This window comes from Sinocyclocheilus grahami, unplaced genomic scaffold (assembly GCF_001515645.1).
Source record: "Sinocyclocheilus grahami isolate Dianchi unplaced genomic scaffold, SAMN03320097.WGS_v1.1 scaffold702.1, whole genome shotgun sequence".
NCBI classification, from domain to species: domain Eukaryota; kingdom Metazoa; phylum Chordata; class Actinopteri; order Cypriniformes; family Cyprinidae; genus Sinocyclocheilus; species Sinocyclocheilus grahami.
In genome coordinates this window covers 136,812-158,435 of record NW_015505881.1, presented here as the reverse complement: position 1 = coordinate 158,435, position 21,624 = coordinate 136,812, and the positions used below count along the sequence as shown (strand labels likewise).

The following is a 21,624-nucleotide window of genomic DNA, read 5'->3' as shown; positions in this document are numbered from 1 at the left end:
AAGAACAAAGCAAAAGAAAAACATTTATTTGAAATAAAATATTTTGTAACATTTGACTTTTGATCAATTGAATGCTTCTTTGCTGAATAGATGTATTAATTTCTATTAAAACACACACACAGACACACACACACACACACACATCCCAAACATTTAAATGTTAGTATATGGTTTCTGCATAAATCGCACAACTGTTTTTCCATTGATAAAAATCAGAAATGTTTCTTGAGCAGCAAATCAGCATATTAGAATGATTTCTGAAGTATATCATGTATGTACAGTATACTTGACTGTTTAAGTCATTTAAATTATGAGCTTGCAGCTTCGCAATCATGGCAATCTACAGTGTCTAAGTAGCTCACTTATTGTGGCTCTTTTCTGATCTGGGTTCAGTCTCATTTATTTGGTGAGTGGAGGAGCTCTCATTAACAGTTACACTCATTTAATAGGGAAAGGCTTGACCTTTTGATTTAGAAATAACAATGGATTACATGGGGAAAAAAAGAGACGGGGAGGAATCCCCTCTGTATAAATATATCATGCATCTTCTCTCATCTATGATACAGATGGTTGCTCAAACCTGTTGCCATAGTAACAGGAAGAGAATGGCTTTCCAGCTGATGGTTGCTTTGGAGAGGAGAAATCCCTCTGTTAGTTTAGGAAAGCCACTGGGTTTTATGTTATGAGTAACAGATGTCATAATAATGAAAATCTGACTGTTGACCGCAAATGCCCTAACATGTTATTACTTTAAATTTGGAATCACAAACTAAAGCTTTGGCAATATTGTCCTGTTTAAAGTAATGCCAATGAAGATTAGATAGATAGATAGATGGATAGATAGATAGATAGATAGATAGATAGATAGATAGATAGATAGATAGATAGATAGATAGATAGATAGATAGATAGATACTGTAGATAGATAGAGAGAGAGACAGACAGACAGACAGATAGACAGTAAGGTTGTCAAATTTACATTAGAATAAAACTGTTAAAATTTTCTGTCATCTGATGTAAACTCTGGAACAAAAACAGATTCAATAGATTCAATGGCTTAGTGTTCTCATGTAATGGATGAACATATGGGGGTGGGAATGTGATACTAAATTTTTCAGCTTATCTGTAGCTTTGTGTTATAGCCATAATTACTGCTAGAATTCACCCACGCTTGTAATCATGCATCTGGCTAAGAGGTGGGTGAGTGTGGGCACAAAAGCATGGCCATTTTTAGCTGTTACCACCTTAACAGCTAGAGGTCAGCACTGAAAAATCCATGAATGTGAGCACTATGAAAGAAATGTAATTGTCTTAATGGAACTTAAAACAGAGTACCGCGCTCAAACCAGAGTGAAAATCCATACTCAATACTCTTGCAATGCAATGTTGCGATGCTGTATAAACTAGGTTTTCTCCAAACTAGCTACAACAAGTGATAAGAGCCTTTTGTTGGTTGCTTCATTGTGACACTGGGTAGCCTCGCGAGCCAAGGAAGTGCACAGGGAGTTAAAGCTACATGGTCTGAGCCACAGCCTCTTTGCCCTCATGGGCTTCCCCAGTCTTTCAATCCATGCTAAAAGTATTCTGTAATCACTTTTCTGCTCTGGATCCACACCGGGATTTCCATTTCTCACTCGCGCCCCAGTCACACTCACCAGACAGCTAGGTAATTTTTGCTTTCACTGAGGACAGAAAAATACTGTGAAGCTTGAACATTGTCATACCACATCTTGTTTGAATACTTATTATATTTTAAATGCTGCATAAAACAGCTCATAAAACAGTGGCTTTTTTTGTGCTGTAAGGCCATGGCAAGTGAACCTTCTCTGGAGAATGTTAGTGTGTGTCGACACTTACCAATGTTGGGATGCTTGAGTAGACGACAAATTCGGGCCTCTCGTTCCAGTTTTTGGTGATCTACAAAAAAATGAAAAACATGTTTGTGTTTGTTAAAAAAAAAACACTGACTCTTCTAGAAGCACTTGACTGTTTAACTTGTCTTTGGATAATTGTTTCTGCTGAATGACGAAAAATGTAAATGTTTGTTTAGCAATAGAAATGTAGTAAATATAACAGGACATAAATGTTTTGGACCTGCTCTGCTGGTTTAAATGAGGAAAACCAAAAAAGGTAATAAATGTTGTCTCTGCTCATTCCTCTGAGGTCAAGTGATTAGACAGAATATACAAATATACAAACAATATAAAAAACAAACAAACAACAGTCATTCCAATCTAATGATGAACTCTAATATTTAATTTTGATGAAATGTGAATACTTCAAAAAAGTCTTAAAGCTTTTTTTGGGTGAATTTCATGAAACTCTTGTAAGATGAAACAAAAAAAAATGAAAGCATATTTTATTTTTTTATGTATTATTATTCATATTTTTATTATTTGGGATATTATTTTTATGACAATCTTTTACTATACTATAACTTTATCTATTTTGTGTAAAAGTAAAATTTGTGGAATTATATTGCATTTTTACTCACACTGACAGAGGACAAGAAATTATACAGTGAAAGAGTGAATAGTATTGTAGAAATGGAGTAATGTCTTTTGAAAGTGCGCAGAAGTTCTGGTCAATGTGAAAATTCACATCAATACTGACCTTTTTAAAACCATTGTGTTCTGGTGTGCAAATGAAGGAAAGGTGGAAGATGGAAATAAAGAGAATGTGCTGGTGTATATATGTGTCTAACTGTATAAATGTGCAAGATACAACTATGGGTGGATTATGGTCCAGGCCAATGGGACCAGCAGCCTGGGACCTGTGATTGCCTTGAGCTGAGAGCCCTGCAGCTACCTGACAAACTGGAATCAATACACTGCAAATGTAATTGATATAGACAGAGTACTGTTTGTGAATGTGTGCCAGTAATATATAATAATACTGAATACCACCCATTTTTAAGAACTTTTCATACACTATGCATTACCAACATACATATTGGCAAACAGTTAGCCTCACTTCCAAAACCCGCTCAAACCACCAAAATATTTCATACATGTCTCAACATAAGTTTGCTTGTTTAACCGGCCCCGTCAAGCCCCGCCCTAGCGCCGCCACTGATTAGCCTAATTCGTTTTGGCTTGGTTAGCAACCTATATGGTTCATTCTTGTTTTCCTCTGAAACCGTTCAAATTTGCCTATAGGCTAGGTATTGTGTTTATTGTTTGTACATTATAACATTTTGCTTTATTTACCGGTGTTATTTATGAATGTAATAATGTGGTTTCTGCTTATCTGTGTTTAACCTAAACTACAACGTAACATTAATGTAGACCTACATACCGGCATCTAAATATGATTTTATAATTGTATGCTATATAGACCTACCACATTACCCTCCACTGGGTGTAGAATGAGCAGCAATAAACTACATTTTGGCATTTTATAATACTTCTGTGGATATTTTGGTGAAAGTAACTCAAAAGTAACTCAAAAGTAGTGTAACTCATTACAATTCAGAGACAGTAATATTGTAATGTAACTAATTACTTTCAAAAGACAGTAACTAGTAATATATAATGTATTACATTTTGGAAGTAACTTGCCCAACACTGGTAGTTTGCTTGTGAAAAATTTAAGTTGGGAAAAAAATCCTCATATTTTAAATGCCCTGCCCTCTTTTATTTATGTTTCCAAACAAAATTATTTAGAATTTGTTCCCTTTTACAAAATGATGGTATGCAGGTTTTCAGCTGATATTACAAAAAGCGGTGTTTGGAATTATTATTACTGTTTTTATTGTAAATGTTATACTAAGATTTCCTATACAGTATATTTCAGTAGAATTATGTGCAGATGTATGACATTATTCTATTTTGAAGGATAGTTTAGCAGTTTCGAAAGCAGTGTGTTAACTTTTGATTTAAAAAACAAAAAGTGGTACAAATAGGCCTATAAAGTGTTTTTCAAGTGACAGATTATGACTAACAGAAGAGTTCCTGGATTTTGGAAGTAATTAAAAATTATTCCCAGACAGGTTTCAATTATTCACAAAACTGAATTTGCATTGTCTTCACACAGTCAGAAAAACATAAGTCAATGCAAATTCAGTTTTGACCGATGCATTTTAGCAATCAGAAAAAAAACGGTAAGTGCATCCCATCTACTGAAAGAATATGCTCTGTGTTTTTAATTTGACTGCATTTTAATTTAAAATTGTACAGACTTGATCCATACTGTACACCCCTATTAACAAAAAATACTTTCTTTTGATACTTTTGGCCTCAGGTAAGTTGAGCGCTTTGCTCATAGGGAGACGGCAGTAGTAGAATGGGTGGTGGAAATGGAATTCACCAATCCCTCCAGATGCTGTTTAGCCAATAAGATTGCTTGTCTCTGAAGTCTTAATCCCAGAGCTCCAATCAGATGTGCTTTTGCCGCCATAATTCCAACTGCTTGAGCCATTAATGAGGCACAGCATGCTGTCTAGAGTCTGTCTAATCAGGTACATGTCTAAAAGGAAGCTGGGAAACCTATGACATAATAAGATTAAACTGATTGCTTACAATAGCGACGAGAGTTTAAATGTCCTCTGTTTGTGGCTTCATGTTCATGTAAAATAATAGCCTGTAACTCATTCTGGACAAGTGTTATCAATTTTGTACTATCCTCATTACTAGAAAAGTTTGGTCAAAATCCATGTTCTTCATTAAATGTCCCAGATGGAGAGTTTTTCATTCAAATCTAGTTTTTGAATATTTTAAGTGTTGCATTGACCCAGTTCAGTCAGTTCCCATCTGACAGAAACTGAGCGAATGCCAGAAATAGGGCATCTATTTTCAAAGTTGTCATATCAAGTCAACTGTCCATTGACATGCATAGTGCAAGAAACAAAATAGGTGAATAAGTCATAACCATGTCCAAATGAATATTTTTTATTCTTTCTGATTGTAATTGAAAAATTGTTAAATTGAAAATGGTAGATGGAGCTCAGAATAATGCAGAAATCGAAATATAATTAAAGATATTCCAGTTTTAGTTTGAATTGTGTGCAATATCTGCACCAGTATTGACACTAGACAAAAATTGCAAAATAATTGTTTTCAAGCAGGTTTTCCAAACATTCCCATATCTTATCTGAGATAACGTGAACATAAAATAAAAGTAAAACAGGCCATCCACTCAGTGTACAAAACATACTGTGCTACTTAACCAATTTTTGAGACAAATTTGTACCCAGAGTTGAACTAAATTTGACAAAAACTCCCAAAACACTATTTGTAAAAACAGCATAAAAATCAAGTAAATAAAGTACATTACGAACTGATAAAATGTGTATTTATTATTTTGATGTGGTGCTACTGTATAAGGCAGATATCCACACTCCACAGTCATAGTTCTCTCCAGCTAATGCAAGATTCATTCATTCAAATATCACATTAACAGAAGTAAACAGAGGTCAACAGAGGCCTGGTGTTTAGTAGCAGCCTGGCAGGTACAAAGTTTGCATAAGAAGCAAATTAGTGCAAAAGAGGTGAAAGAGAAACTTGAAATAGAGTCTTCTTCATCCTAGCGTGTATCCTGTGTTGGTGCAGGGTACGCTTGTTTGCACGCCCTTTGAAACTTAGCTCGGTCCAGGGTGTCATCAGGGGTGATATTGACTGAGTGCATGTCCTCCGCCAGACGATCGAGCCACCGCTTCTTTGGCCGACCACGCGGTCATTGTCCAGGTGGTGATAGGTGGTATGCTGTTTTTGTCACTGTATCATCGCCAGTTCTGATGATGTGGCCATACCAGTGGAGTCGGGCTTCACACATCTTGACGACTATGGGTGCCACGCCCTTGCGCCTTCGGACATCTTCATTTCTGACACGGTCGAATCACGTGAGGCCGAGAGACCAACGAAGAATCTTTATCTCCATACCATGGAGGATCTGCTCGTGCTTAGTGGTGGCTGGCCAACACTCGGAACCATATAGCGCGACTGGGTGTATGATGGTTTTGTAGATCTTGCCCTTGAGTTTTATGGGCATTTGGCGGTCACAGAGGATGTCTGAAACTTGTCGCCATTTAAGCCATGCCACGTTGACCCGTGCACGCGCATCGGAGAGGGAGTCACTGTCGCTCCTAATGAGCGAACCCAGATATTTAAATTCGGTAACCTTGTTCAGAGGCTGCCCTGAAACTTGAAATAGAGTGGTGGAACGAAATGAGAAAGAAATACCCTTTCAAAAGGTACATTTGTGTATGTAAATATGTAGGTACTAATATGCACTTTTAATATACTATTTACTAGGGATGTAACGATTAACCGCGAGCCGGTTGAAAATCGATTCAAATATGTGACGATTCAAATCGGTTGAGATGCTAAACAAATCGCGATTCATTTAGGGGTAGGAGTTTATTTGAAAGCATGTCTGAGGGGAACTTACTGTCTTTAGAAAAGTTTAGATGGTATTTTTTCTTTTCATCTTGCCTCTGTAAAATGCATATTAAAGTTCATAAGTGCAGCACTGCTTTGATTACAGCGGGAACCAAGGAAACACTTTAATTAGTGTTATATTTCAATTTCGCAAAGAAACATGCAGCATTTTGTCCAAGCAATAATAAAAGGACACATTTATTTATAATTTGTCTTAAACCTCATTTTGTAAAAAAATAAATAAAAATTGTGAATCGAATCGACTCGTGAAATCAAAATCATGAATCGAATCGAATCGTGAGTTGAGTGAATCGTTATATCCCTACTATTTAGGGATAAATAAGATGTACCTTTCAGCTTTTGTACCTTAGGTTACATCCCCAGCGACAGCTTTGTGTTTGTGAAGCATGCAGAATGTAATGATACATATTTAAAACCATATTGTTATACTGACCTAAATTTGTCTGCGATTTCAATTTGAATTAAACATGCAGCAGTGACGTCATGTGACAATGTGCACTACAAGTGGTGCAGTTATTTCAAAAACATAGGCCTATTTTTTAATTTTCAAATTAATGTTTAATTTTCCTAGTTTTAGACACAAATGAGTCAAGATGCACAGATTTTTTTTTTCTCCGTTTGTTCGGCATGAACACAACTGCATCATGAAAGTAGGAAAATCCTCACAAGTCATATAATAGCTTGTAAAAGTAGCAGACCACATTCATTGCAACTGCATAAAAAAGAGCAACCAGTAATAGCAAGAAAGCCATATGGGTTTAGTGACATGTGACATGTGGCCAAGTATGGTGACTCATACTTGGAATTAGTCCTCTGCATTTAACCCATCCAAAGTGGACACACACACAGATGCTGTAGATGCTGGAACCCATTTCTACTTCTCCAATTTCCTTTTCATGAAAACTTTAGATTACCCAGAATTGAATCATATGCCATTATTTTTTCATATTACTTTACAACTATGGTGAATGCCCATTAGTTTTGTTAGTTTTGTTAGTTCATTAGTTAGTCTTCTCTAACAAGCTGCCCATCTTTCATTTACTGTCTCTCTGGATGTTCTTTAGGCAATGTCAATCTGTCTAACTACTGCTGTCTGTTTATGTATCTATGGTTCTTTTTTAATCCTTAATTTTTGGCAACCTCCCCCATGTCTGTATATGCAAATGTGCATCTGATAACTCCAGCCCTATTCAAATGAGCTAAGGACTCAGACCCTGCATTGTTTTTTCACCGCAAATGCTCATTTGAATAGTTGGATTACATTTGTTGATTGTGGCCTGTGGAATGTTGGTCCACTCCTCTTCAATGGCTGTGCGAAGTTGCTGGATATTGGCAGGAACTGGAACACGCTGTCGTATACGCCGATCCAGAGCATCCCAAACATGCTCAATGGGTGACCTATCCAGTGAGAATGCTGGCCATGCAAGAACTGGGATGTTTTCAGCTTCTAGGAATTGTGTACAGATCCTTGCAACATGGGGCCGTGCATTATCATGCTGCACCATGAGGTGATGGTCGTGGATGAATGGCACAACAATGGGCCTTAGAATCTCGTCAATATATATATATATATATATACGGTATATACTGTGTATATACAGTGGGTACGGAAAGTATTCAGACCCCCTTAAATTTTTCACTCTTTGTTATATTGCAGCCATTTGCTAAAATCATTCAAGTTATTTTTTTTCCATATTTTTTTTTTTTTTTTTTAGTGCTGTCAAATAATAGCAATTAATCACATCCAAAATAAAAGTTTTTGTTTACATAATGTATGTGTGTAATGTATATATTTATTATGTATATATAAATACACAAACATGCATGTATATATTTCAGAAAAATATGTTATGTTTATATATTAAATATATTTATATATAATATAAATTATGAATATAAATATATACCAAAAGCTTTACTTTGATGGTATTCTCATCAAAACTGGAGGAAAGGTTAAAAACATGCATGTATATATTTCAGAAAAATATGTTATGTTTATATATTAAATATATTTATATATAATATAAATTATGAATATAAATATATACCAAAAACTTTACTTTAATGGTATTCTCATCAAAACTGGAGGAAAGGTTAACGAATTACAGCTCTTTAATATGTACCTCTCCCCTTTTTCAAGGGACCATAAGTAATTGGACAATTGACTCAAAAGCTGTTTCATGGACAGGTGTGGGCTATTCCTTCGTTATTTCTACATCAATTAAGCAGGCAAAAGGTGTGGAGTTGATTCTAAGTGTGCCATTTGCATTTGGAAGCTGTTGCTATGAATCCACATCATGTGGCCAAAGGAGCTCTCCATACAAGTTAAACTATGGAACCATATGGGTAGCAAAATAAATTTTGAAATGTAATATCCAAAATGACAATGCAATATGTAACATGGCAATGTATTTCTTTATTTAAATTTACATTTTCCTATACATACAGTATGTGCAACATTTAGTGCAAAATGAAAATTAAATTATATAATTTACATTTGCCATTTCCTACACTAGTTTTAATATGTAAATTAAAAACATATTTTAATGCTTTAAGTTGCAAAATTAAAATGAAATTGTATTAGCCAAATTGATTAGATATGTTTAACATGTCCAAGCAAAAACTGTAGCAAAATTATCATTTAAATGCTGTTTTTCCTAAATGCATTTAGATTTACGGGTAGGACACTTGCATTTTTATTGTGATACCGCGTGATAAATGTAGCAAAATAAAGTGTGAATTTCAGAATGCATTCTGAGCCAAATGTGCAGCAAAATATAGCAAAAATGGTGATTTAAATGTATTTTATTTTTCTTAAATGCATTGACACTTACACTTAAGAGGTCTGAATTGCATTTTCATTAAATACCCTGCGATCAGTGTAGACTAGTCAATGGCTACATTTACATGCAACCAAATAATCAGTTTGTAATCGGATTGACGGCTCAATTGGACTGAAAAGCCATCATGTAAACACCTTAATCGATCTGATTGAGCTCGATCGGAATTCAACTTCGATCGGACTGAAGGGAGTGGTTTATTCCTTTTATAATACGATTGAGAGTGCATGTAAACACTCGATCGGATTGAACCCCGAAACTGAAAGGACTGCGCATGTGCAGAGACGCAGAAATAGCGTAATGACGTATGACGCGCAGAACGAGCAGTTCTTCCTTTTGAATAAAGTGTCGTATAAATGTGTGTCCTGTCATTATAAAACTCTCCTTTCACTCGGCAACTGTGAAGTGGAGCAGGACAACTTCCCACCAGTCCTTGTTTTGGATTCTCATCCACAGGCAACCCTTTTTGGGTGCGGGGAGGGGCATTTTTACTGTGTGATAAATATGAGCAGCACGGCACAGCGGTTTATATGTATATTTATCCATAAATGGATAAATATTAATTCTGCTGTTAAAAACAAATAAAGAAACCATGTAGGAGAGTGGTTATTATGTGCAAACAGTGAAAAACTCTATATTTATGCAGTGTGCGCATGTAAAAAAAAAACTCAATTCCGATTTGTGACATATAAACACGCACATCAACCCGATCACTTTATTTAGCGTTCATGTAAACACTACATACAGATTCATAAATCGGAATGAATTCAGTCTGATTGAACCAAAAACTGTGCATGTAAACGTAACCATTGTGGATTTGAAAATGCATTCCGAGCCAATCACGCCCCCAACCTGTCATTCATTATACCAAGGCGGGGCTCGGCAACAAGACGCACAATAGGTCAATATTCCCCATTAACCAAATGCTTTTCACCTGCCTCAACATCTCTCACTGTTTTACACTCCAATTGATGCACATAAGCAAACAGACAGTGCAATTCTACACTTTTACCTATTTGCTACCAAACTTTATTCTATATATATTCTCTCTCTCTCTCTCTTTAGACAGATTTGTGAACAATATTTGAGAGAAATAGGCCTTTTGTGTACATAGAAAAAGTCTTAGATCTTTGAGTTCAGCTCATGAAAAATGGGGGCAAAAACAAAAGTGTTGCATTTATAATTTTGCTCAGTGTATATATATAGTGGAGCGGTGTGATTTTGAATGGAGTGAGGAGCGGATTTTTTATAAGTCGGAGCGTCGTGGTTTTCACTCGCTCCAAGAGCACTCCATCACCGCTCCATCACGAGTACAATTCATGCCGACAGCCCATAATATAATGACATATTTAGCAAGAATTCACATGTTAAACATATTTAGCTAGCTTGATAGACAAGGATCACTCAAATCAGAAAGAATGTGAAGCTATGATGACGGCAATGGACATGAGCAGGAAGTTATAGTTCTCAAGGAATGTGTTTGTTCCTTCTAGATACTGAATATTTTCAGCTGATAGCATGATTTAAACGAGGGCTGCTCGATTATGGCAAAAATCATAATCACGATTATTTTGGCCAATATTGTAATCACGATTATTTAACATTTTTAACGATGATTATGAGGGGGCCATTTGACCAAAACTTTATATGAGTGATTTATTTAAAGATAGTGATATATATCAAATATATACTTCCTGTAAATAAGGTTGCTATGACATCTACATTGTAGAGACCAGCGGAATTTCAAACAAACAAACAAAAAGTCCTACAAATTATTGAAAATAATTAAACTGTCAGTAATAAAAAAGCAAAGGACAAATACAATAGAATAAAAAGATACAAGTGAAACAAACTGTGCTTTAATGTTTTTTATGCAATTCTCAACCAGCCTAGCCTACTACAGAAATGAATAATCAAATGTAAAATAAAACAGCATAGTCTTCACTATAAGAATTAAACTTTTTTGTTTCTTATTAAAGCTACAAAAGTCCTTCACGTGTGACTTTGAATTTGTCTTTTGTTGTTTGATTAATATTAAGCACACAGTCATAGCAGGAAAATAGCCCGCTGTCACTTTAAGAGCCGCACGGATCCAATTTACCGTTACACACGTATTTTCATTCTCAACTCTTTACATTCATTTATTACATGACCGACGAAGGTATACATGAAAAATCACTAAGCGCCGCATTTTGACACATTTTTGCGTGTATTTGACCGTTTAGGCGCACAGCTTGAGCCAGTGATGGGCAAACTTGGCCCTTCCAGGCCACTTTCCTGCAGAGATTTGATCCAACCCTGATATGACTCACCTGCCTGTAGCCTTCTAGTAGTCTTGAAGACAATGATTAGCTGGTTCATGTGTGTTTCATTGGTTGGAGCTTACCTCCGAAGGAAAGTGGCCTGGAAGGGCCAAGTTTGCCCACCCCTGCCTTGAGCTAAAAGATTACTTTACATGTCCGTGTTCTGTTCCGTCTGTGAGCGCATATATCTTCCTGAGGAGCAGCGCAAGTTCTCTTTCACGCTTTTAAAAACATGAATAAATATACTTATTTAAATCAAGCACGTCCCATTTTACAAATGTCACATTACATGATTTTACTGATTTGCACATGAAATTGGGCTTTTATGGAGGAATGAAAGCGCAGCGCTGGAAAAGGGGGCGAAATGGGGGCATAATAATCATTTTATCTAGATTATTGTATTTTCATAATCGTTGGAGGCCGAAATCGAATTTTTTTTTTGTTCCGTCTGTGAGCGCATATATCTTCCTGAGGAGCAGCGCAAGTTCTCTTTCACGCTTTTAAAAACATGAATAAATATACTTATTTAAATCAAGCACGTCCCATTTTACAAATGTCACATTACATGATTTTACTGATTTGCACATGAAATTGGGCTTTTATGGAGGAATGAAAGCGCAGCGCTGGAAAAGGGGGCGAAATGGGGGCGTAATAATCATTTTATCTAGATTATTGTATTTTCATAATCGTTGGAGGCCGAAATCAAATTTTTTTTAGATTAATTGCACAGCCCTAATTTAAACAAGAACACTTATTCACACGCAATCGCTCTCACGCAAACAAATGTAATCTTACAGTGCTACTTCATCTGTATCCGATTTCGAATGAGCAGAAATCTGCAAGAAATGCATCGATCCGTAGGTAAAATAACTGCCGAAAAAGTAGTTATTTTCATCACAAACTAAATTTGCACAGCAAAAACCAGCAATTATGCCTTTTAATGCTGACAACCATGTTATTAGCTTGTCATGTGGTAGGAAAAAGTTTGAACACTAGTGTTCTAATAAGCCACTTTGAAACTGCTGTTATTTTATTTATTTTATTTTTTTAATGTTATGAACAGAACTGTGATATTTCAAACATACTGAAATACTTTAGACGCGGAGCGGTGTTTCTCAGATCAGTGAGCGAGGAGTGGAGCGGGAGCGAGAAATGGTGAACCCGGAGCGGAGTGATTATTAAATGCTCAGAGCGCAGAGGGGAAATCGTTCCGCTCCACTCCGCTCACATACTCTGATGCATGCCCATGCCAAGACACCACCTCCACCATGCTTTACAGATGAGGCTGTATGCTTAGGATCATTTGCAGTTCCCTTTTTCTCCACACGTTTGCTTTCCCATCACTTAGATAAAGGTTAATCTTCATCTGTCCATAAAACTCAGTTCCAAAACTCTACTGGCTCACCTTTGTGTGTTTTTTTTTGCAAATTGTAATCTTGCCTTTCTATTTTTAGTGTTTGTCAGAGGTTTGCATCCTACTGTAGCCTGTGTAGTTCTGTGTCAAAGAGTCCTGTGGACAGTAGATTGTCAGGGCATCACCCCAGCTTTCTAGAGGTTGTTGGTGGTTTTACAGACACATATTTTAGAGTTCATTTTCACAGCTTTTATGATTGGTCTGTCATCAACTACTGTTGTTTTTCTCAGCCGATCAAGCTTTTGTTGGTTGCTGATGTCGCCGGTGGTTTCCAAACCCTTGATTTCTCCATGCCCTTTGTTTTTGCTATAGCTCTAATTGACTTCCTATTTTCTTTTAGAATCCAAATTGCTTGCTTTTCTCTCAAAGTCAGCTCCCTCGTCTTCATCCTGGTTTGTGTGTCGTCATCGAATGCAAGACTCAGAATGCAGAAGCAATGGATATAACTGATACGACACATTCCCTGCTTTTAATATCTGAACAATTAATGCAACAGGATACAGCTGATCACTCATAAAGACCTGTGAGGCAACTGTTCCAATGCTTATGCTGATCAGACTAGTGCTGATCTTCTTAGTTGGTAAACCATCTATGTGTTGAATCACCCAATAATAAAATGTGACATTCAGTAGTTTTGTCTCATATTCAGCTTTTAATAATATTTACAGATTTCTTGACTCCACAGCAAACATAGAGATTTTGTCATTACTGTCCCAATACTTATGGAGGGCACAGTATATATATACAGTATATATATATATATATATATATATATATATATGATTTCTTCTACATATACATGTATCTTGTCAATTGAAGTTGATTTTTATATTTTTTAAAAAAAAATTCCGTTAACATGCCAGTTTTTATTAAACAGGATTGAATGTGATGAAACAGAGTAATACAACAAAACAAAGAATTTACAATAATTATTTCAAATCTACTGGTATGTGACATTATGATAAAAGGTAACGGATTATTTCCACCTTTAAAATATGTGTCAGTTTAAAATTTAATATTGCTACACATACTTTATGTTGATGTCATAATGTGCTGCATGGTAGGAATGACTTTTGAATTTGTAATGCAACATATTTTCCAACTTTTGCTCCAAATAAATAGATTTCCTTTACAATACATATTGTAAGACATGACCAAAGTCTGAGGCAGCTTGAAGCAATGCTTCTAGTACAAGATGATGTGTGTGACATTTGTGGCATCAAATCCATTGTTCCAGACAAAGGCTTTCTGAATGAGAGCTCTGTTTTACAATGAAAGCCAAGGAGTGAGTGTGTGTATGTTTTGGGGTGTAGAATCTGGGATTGCGTCATCTAAACCCCCAAAGGAATGCAGTGCAGTATCCATAGCAACCGTGAGGACATTTGTTGAGTTGGATTCGCATGAATGTGTTTGGGCCTCGTCCCCTTTGATATATACTTCATACATATTTTTTGTCTATCTTTATGTTCTGACTTGTTAATGAACAGCAAACAAAAATTCCTCTCATTCTTCACTAGTTGCTAGAGGGCATGTTGATTCCATTTCAAAAATGGGTGTTTTTTTGGTTTTAAAAGGTGAAAGCTAAAGATAACGGAATGATGTATTGAGCTGAAATCTAACTGCAACTATTATCGGTTTTAGTGAAGTTATGGTCAAACCCAGGAACGTCATGGACAAAGAGCATGTGTGTTTTCATGTCCAAGTGATTTGTGTGTGTACTTTTTGTTTTGTCCACATTTAGCTCAACATTTTAATTCTACTTGTTTTAGTGAACAATACTATCAAGTCTGTATGATATTCTGGCACTAGCTATGGCTTGCATTCCTTTTTCAATGTAAAAATATTTTACCCGTTTTATCATCCAGCATGCAAAAATCATTAAGTTTTACTTGCCTCAGGAAATCACTAAGAAATGACATGAAACATGAAATAGATATGGTTCAAATGTTGACAGCACGCCAACAGAACTTCCAAGGTAGCATAATTAAAGTAACAGAATTATCCGTTCATGAGTTTTTTTAAGTTGCTTTTGCTTAGTAGGTAATCATGCATTGCGCATGCACAGTAGCCAATTACAGAGCTATTCAATGTTCAGATTTCCATTCACGTAAAAAACAAAAAAGAAAGAAACGCTCATTTACATCTCCTGTCACATTTGCATAATACCTGCACATAGAACAGAGTCTTTATTTTAAGATGATAAGAGATTGGCTTTCAAAAACAATGGACAGATAACATATCTCTCACAAGTATGATTCTGAATGTTTTTCTACAATATAAATAAAGAAAATGAAAATATTTGTATATACGGATGAAAGAGAAAATAAAGCATCTCACAAGGTTTTAATTATATTCAACTGGAAACAAAGACCTTCTGAGGATCTCTTCCAGTCAAGTTTACTTATTATTTATTTATAATGAATGAATAAATAAATAAATAAATAATTCATTATTATTATTTATTTGTTTGTTTGCTTGCTTGCCCATTTCTCAATACTTAGGTCACTTAACATTATACAAAATTGTGTAAGACAGCATTTTGCCACATTTCTACATATTTAAATGCATTCCAAATCTACAAAATGAAATACTGTCTAACTGGTGTTAGTGTTTTTAGGGCATTGTTTTATGAGTGAATAAGTGTGTTAGGTAACAACCTTTACTAGTGTAATGGAAGAATGAGCTGATTTGAGACATGAAATAATTTGGTAGTTTTAGTTCATTTTGGATGTTAAATTCACTAATGTGCCAAGCTGAAAGTTGATGGCCTAAATATTAAGAAAAGTGTCCTAGCGAAAGTAAACAAAAAATAAAATAATGTAATGGTTTTACTAACTTAATCTTTGTCTTAAGAAATTTGATTTAGCTTTTTAAAATAATCACTATAGCCTGTTTTCAGTCAAAAAAATGCCCCAACATTTTTTTTCAGCAGAGATAAGGGGCTTTTTTTATCCCTTATCTCTGCTGTTCCATAAGTGCCACCTACTGTCAGAGAGTAAAATGCAGCCTGTCTGCTGTTTTAGTTTTATGCAGGTTTAATTTAGACTGAGACACTAGGCCCATATCACAACTAAAAAGAGGACTGAGCACTTTGATTTGCCAGCGTGTATTAACACGTGAGGATTAGCGCCCCTCATTACATCGAGCGGCTCAATCCTTCTGAACGGATCATAGAATACTGCGCTGGGCAGCCCTGCCTCCCCCGCTCTCACGTTTCTCGTCTCCCAGTCAACTCGGAGAAAGAGACAGTAAGAGCTGTTGGACAAGGGCCGCTCCCCTTCCTCGCTCAAAGTCTATGTGGCAGCTATAGCAGCTTCCCATGCTCCTATAGCCGGACAGTCGGTGGGCCGGAAAAACCTAGTTGTCTGTTTCCTGAGGGGATCCAGGAGGCTCCATCCACCCCGGCCCCCCACAGTCCTGAGAGCCCTCAAAGGCTCCCCCTTTGAGCCACTTCAGTCTGCAAGCTTAAAAACACTGTGGCTGAAAACTGCTCTGCTGCTGGCGCTAGCATCGGTTAAGCGAGTAGGTGACTTGCAGGCTCTCTCGATAAGCCCTGCCTGTCTTTAGTTTGGGCCTAACAACTCCAAAGTTGTCCTAAAGCCAAGACATGGGTATGTCCCTAAGATGCTCTACACTCCGTTTAGAGCCCAGGTTATTACTCTCTCTGCGCTTCCTCCTTCTGAGGAGGATCAGGAGTTTAACCTTCTCTGCCCAGTCAGGGCATTGAGAATTTACATTGAGCATTCTGCCCCCTTCAGGCAGTTGGAACAACTCTTCGCATGCTTTGGCGGCAGCACCAAGGGGTCCCCGGTCACAAAGCAGAGGATCTCTCGATGGTTAGTTGACGCTATTGCACTAGCATATTCCTTCCTGGGCCTTCAGAGCCCCATAGGGGTGAGAGCCCATTCCACTAGAGGCGTGGCCTCTTCCTGGGCATTGTCTAGTGGTGTGTCCATAGCAGACATCTGTGCGGCAGCTGGCTGGGCCTCGCCGTCCACCTTTGCCAGGTTCTATAACTTGGATGTTCCGGCCTTGCAGGCCCGGATTTTATCTGCTTAAAGTGGCACACGCCTGTCTAAGGCGGTCTAATTCTCAGGCACTGCCTGATTCTTTCAGGAACGCTCTTGGCCCTATTACTAGTGCTGAGGCTGTACATACGACCGTTGGAACGATTATCTGAAGGCTTGCCTACTGCAGGGCTCACCCTGTGCATAATTGGTCCCTCTGAGCCTTTATTGCTCAAGGCCAGTTCATATAAGTCGTTCCTCTTTCATGGCACGCGGGATTGCATTTGTTCCCCATAGCGTCTAGTGACGCAGTACGAGTGAAGTATCGAAAGGGAACGTACTCAGTTACTTATGTAACCTCGGTTCCCTGAGATACGGGAACGAGTACTGCATTCCTTGCTGTGGCCTCTTCCTGGGCATTGTCTAGTGGTGTGTCCATAGCAGACATCTGTGCGGCAGCTGGCTGGGCCTCGCCGTCCACCTTTGCCAGGTTCTATAACTTGGATGTTCCGGCCTTGCAGGCCCGGATTTTATCTGCTTAAAGTGGCACACGCCTGTCTAAGGCGGTCTAATTCTCAGGCACTGCCTGATTCTTTCAGGAACGCTCTTGGCCCTATTACTAGTGCTGAGGCTGTACATACGACCGTTGGAACGATTATCTGAAGGCTTGCCTACTGCAGGGCTCACCCTGTGCATAATTGGTCCCTCTGAGCCTTTATTGCTCAAGGCCAGTTCATATAAGTCGTTCCTCTTTCATGGCACGCGGGATTGCATTTGTTCCCCATAGCGTCTAGTTACGCAGTACGAGTGAAGTATCGAAAGGGAACGTACTCAGTTACTTATGTAACCTCGGTTCCCTGAGATACGGGAACGAGTACTGCATTCCTTGCTGTGCCATGACGTTGCACGATTCAGTCGAATTTACCTGAGATCCTATGCCCGCTTAAATAGCCAGATGGCCTCGCCCCTTCTGGTGGGCTCTGGCGGGCTTCACCGAGCCATTAGTTCGTTTTTTTATCACGTTACACTGCGTGATTGAAAAAGTCTTCAGTCCTCGGAGAAAAAGGAGTTTTTCCCCATAGCGTCTAGCGACGCAGTACTCGTTCCCGTATCTCAGGGAACCGAGGTTACGTAGGTAACCGAGTACATTATTCTACAGTCACTTGAATCTGTGAAGTGATTTTACAGTGATTTTACAATGATTTACTTGATAGTTTCTTGCTGAAAAACATCCGAGTCATAATTGTTGGTTATTTATATTGATATTTTAATCATGCTTATGTATGACTTATATTATTTATCCAGAATAATCCCAAAATGCTGATGCTTTAAGCTTTTTTTCCTCCATTTTTATGATGTTTATTTAGCCTTAATTAAAAAGTGGAACTTAAAAACCCATCTGCTGCTCACACTGCTCAAAACTCAGTCATTATTATGAACTGTCATTAGTTCTCATATAGCACTACAGTATAGCTCTGTTTGCCTTATACTATAATGTTGTTTAGCAATCAATCTTATTTAAATATCAACATGACCACTATCTAACTAGTATTATTTATTTAATAAAATTTCTATCCAAGGTATGCGAGTAGCAAAATAGTATCACTCAAATCCATTCAGGCCGGTGATGAAATCATAGCAATGGTGTACAAATAAATAATGTAGGCCTATTTATCCAGAATAGTCCGAATATATCCAGAAAAAATAATAAGGGATAATGTACAGTCATGATTTACTTCCAATATTGCTTATTAATAAAACAAATGGAACTGGAAGGTTGCATTTGCCAGGATATATCCCAGCACTGCATGTTTGTAGCAGCAAAAGCTACTTCTAATTAATATAGACTTGCTCAGCCATGAGCAGCTTCACCACGAACGCACACAAAGTGCATGTGAGCATTTGAAAGGAGCCGTCTGTCAATAAAATTATGTCTTTGTAAAGCATTTGGAAGAGAAAAACCGAAACCGCACATTGTTAAAGGGGTCATAGATAATAATTTCACCTTTTTAACTTTAGTTATGTGTAATGTGGCTGTTTGAACATAAACAACAAGTTACGATGCTCAAAGAGCATATTTCCTGGGTTAGTGACATCACAAACCCTGAAATTTACAAAAACCCTGCCCCCCGGGAGCATGCAAAAAAGGGGGTGGGGCCATTTTATGTTGTGGGACGTAAACAAAGGGCAACGTTGTTTAGCTCCGTTAGCCGTTTAGCAAAATGCTAATTCATACGTATCTGCCAAACGCCTACAAATGCCTACAAAGTTCTTTTTAATTCCACTAGTGAACTTCGAATGTTGGTGTTTGTTAGCGTTTATGTGATCGGTGTAAACTATTCTTTGATCATCGCTTTTGTGCTCGTTTAGCTACAGGCACGCTAAATATGGTTCTGTGTTTGATTTGGCCACTGTAGTAAAGCCATGGCTAGTCTTCGTAATGGGCTCATAGTTCTGATGACAGATATTTGAACACACTCATTGTACAAAGACAAAACTAACGGTGCTATACAGTCAATAGCGATCACTGCAGATTCACAGTCTGTAATCAAATAATCCCTTCGAACTGCTACAAATACAATCACTTATTTTGTGGTACTAAATCTTTAGTAAGGATAAAACTGTATAACAAAACATAACCATCAAAAGCAGTAGCATTTACAAATAACAGCGTATCCAAAACTACAAAAAAACATACCATTCTGAAACATCCCGTAAAAGTCATGATTGCATAGGTTCTGCTCGATCCTCTTCAATAATATTCTCTGGGTCTGACTCGGGCTCAAATTGATATGGCAATATTGACACCACCGTTTACAATCCACTGGAAGCGCATGCAACTACAGAGGCGTGACGTTTCTGGACAACGTGCCCCAAGCGGTTAGCGAATCGTAACACACTGGGCCAGCAAACCAATCTGAGCCCATTGCGAATTTCTGAGAGAGGAACCAGGAAGTCAGCATATAATTTTTAGGAGAATGAAAAAGCAGTGTAGAATAAAGGTAAAATATGTGAAAAATAATGTGATTTTTTTTTTTAAACGAAGCATGTTACAGTGCACCCCATAAACACAATCAAGCGAGAGAGAGTCGGTAGACCTCCCCTTTAAGCAAAGCGTGCATTTGCATACACGCTTGTCCTGTGTAATGAAGCCAGCATGTATATTTCTCCTTGAAACATTATGCAAGTGTACACTTATTCAATTTTGCATGTGTGTTTGTGTGTAATTGGCAGCAAGCAGAATACAGCTCTGTAGCGCTTACAAGTACCCTTACGCAGAAGCTCAGAATCGATTCTGAAGTTTTCCGAATCATTGAAGAGAGAATCATGACGCATCAGAGAATCTATTTTTTTCCTCTCTATTCTTTACCAAAAAACTTGAAATATTCATTGGTAATTAATAAACATGCTTTTTACACACCTTTTTACAAGCCTTTTTGATATTTTTGTACTATTTACAAAATAATGAATTTAGCTTGAGATAAACACGTCAAATGGCAGTATTATTACCATTATACTATTGCTACTGTTGTTAGCCTGCATTTTATTGACGTGTCTAAATTTGATATTTAAGATGTCTAAATGAAATACAATAAACTCAGCAGATAATTAAGCATATGTAAAGTGTAATAATAAAACATTTATATAGAAACGTCTTGTTCATAAAATAAATATATAAAATAATAATTCAAAAATGTTGCATAACACCCATCAACAATCTCTATTCTAATAATACAAGTCACAGGAGGCAATGCTGTTCACATAAGCAATGGCTTTCCATCTTTTTACAGTTAACATGCCATTCACACACCAGCACCAAAATACCAGTAAACCCTGTGATGTTAGTCATCGGAAAAGACGTTTCACGTTTTCACTTAAGGGACAGATCATGCAGAATGTGCTGATGCTGAAAGATCATGAACAAGATGCTGAAAAAGCAGCGAGACATGGCACAACAGTCAAAGACGTTTGTCTGGGATTTTTACATAAAAAAACTATTAAAAAGCAGCACATTAAACATCAATGTGCTCTGTGTTAACAGGTCTTTAATGTAAACAACACAGAATAATCACATCATCTTTATGATTTGCCCAGACCTCTTACTTCAGCACATCCAAACCTCATACGTGATCTAGAAGTACCAGTAATGTCAGAAAAATTGCCAAATGATTTTTCCAGTATTTTTAAAAAGGTCCTGTTCACACGTTCAAACGGTAATTCTCTGGAAAAGCATAACAATGATCTAAGAGAGATTTCTAGCCAAATTAGATCTTATCAACTGAGGGAATAAAAACAGCATCCACAACAAAACATATGATAGATTTGTGAATGGAGAGTCTTGGGTTGCATAACAATGACATTTGCTCCAATATATTGGCAAGGCTCCTGAGGAAGTCAACCTCTCGGATATAAACAGACACGCTCAAGGCACGAAAAGAAACTAACCTATGGCTGACACTGAAAGACGAAAGTGAGAAAATGTGTGGGAAGTAATGCCAGAATTTTTTTTTTTAAGAAAACAGCAGAAATGCATCATCATTTTATTTAAAACCGGGTAAACATAGGATTGTCTCTCACGGTTTGCCTTTAAATTAGCTAATTTTAGACACACAGTGCTGCTTGAAAGCCTCTGGTTAAATGTAACCAACACAAACATGTGTG

General features: G+C 37.2%; 1 protein-coding gene across 1 annotated transcript in view; it reads right to left on the bottom strand.

Annotated features, from left to right (window-relative positions):
• Positions 1-21,624, bottom strand: part of camk2d1 (calcium/calmodulin-dependent protein kinase (CaM kinase) II delta 1) — a 100,097-nt gene that overhangs the window by 52,431 nt on the left and 26,042 nt on the right. The window contains 1 exon segment of the mRNA XM_071582314.1: positions 1,858-1,917. Coding sequence (XP_071438415.1) covers positions 1,858-1,917 — 60 coding nt within the window.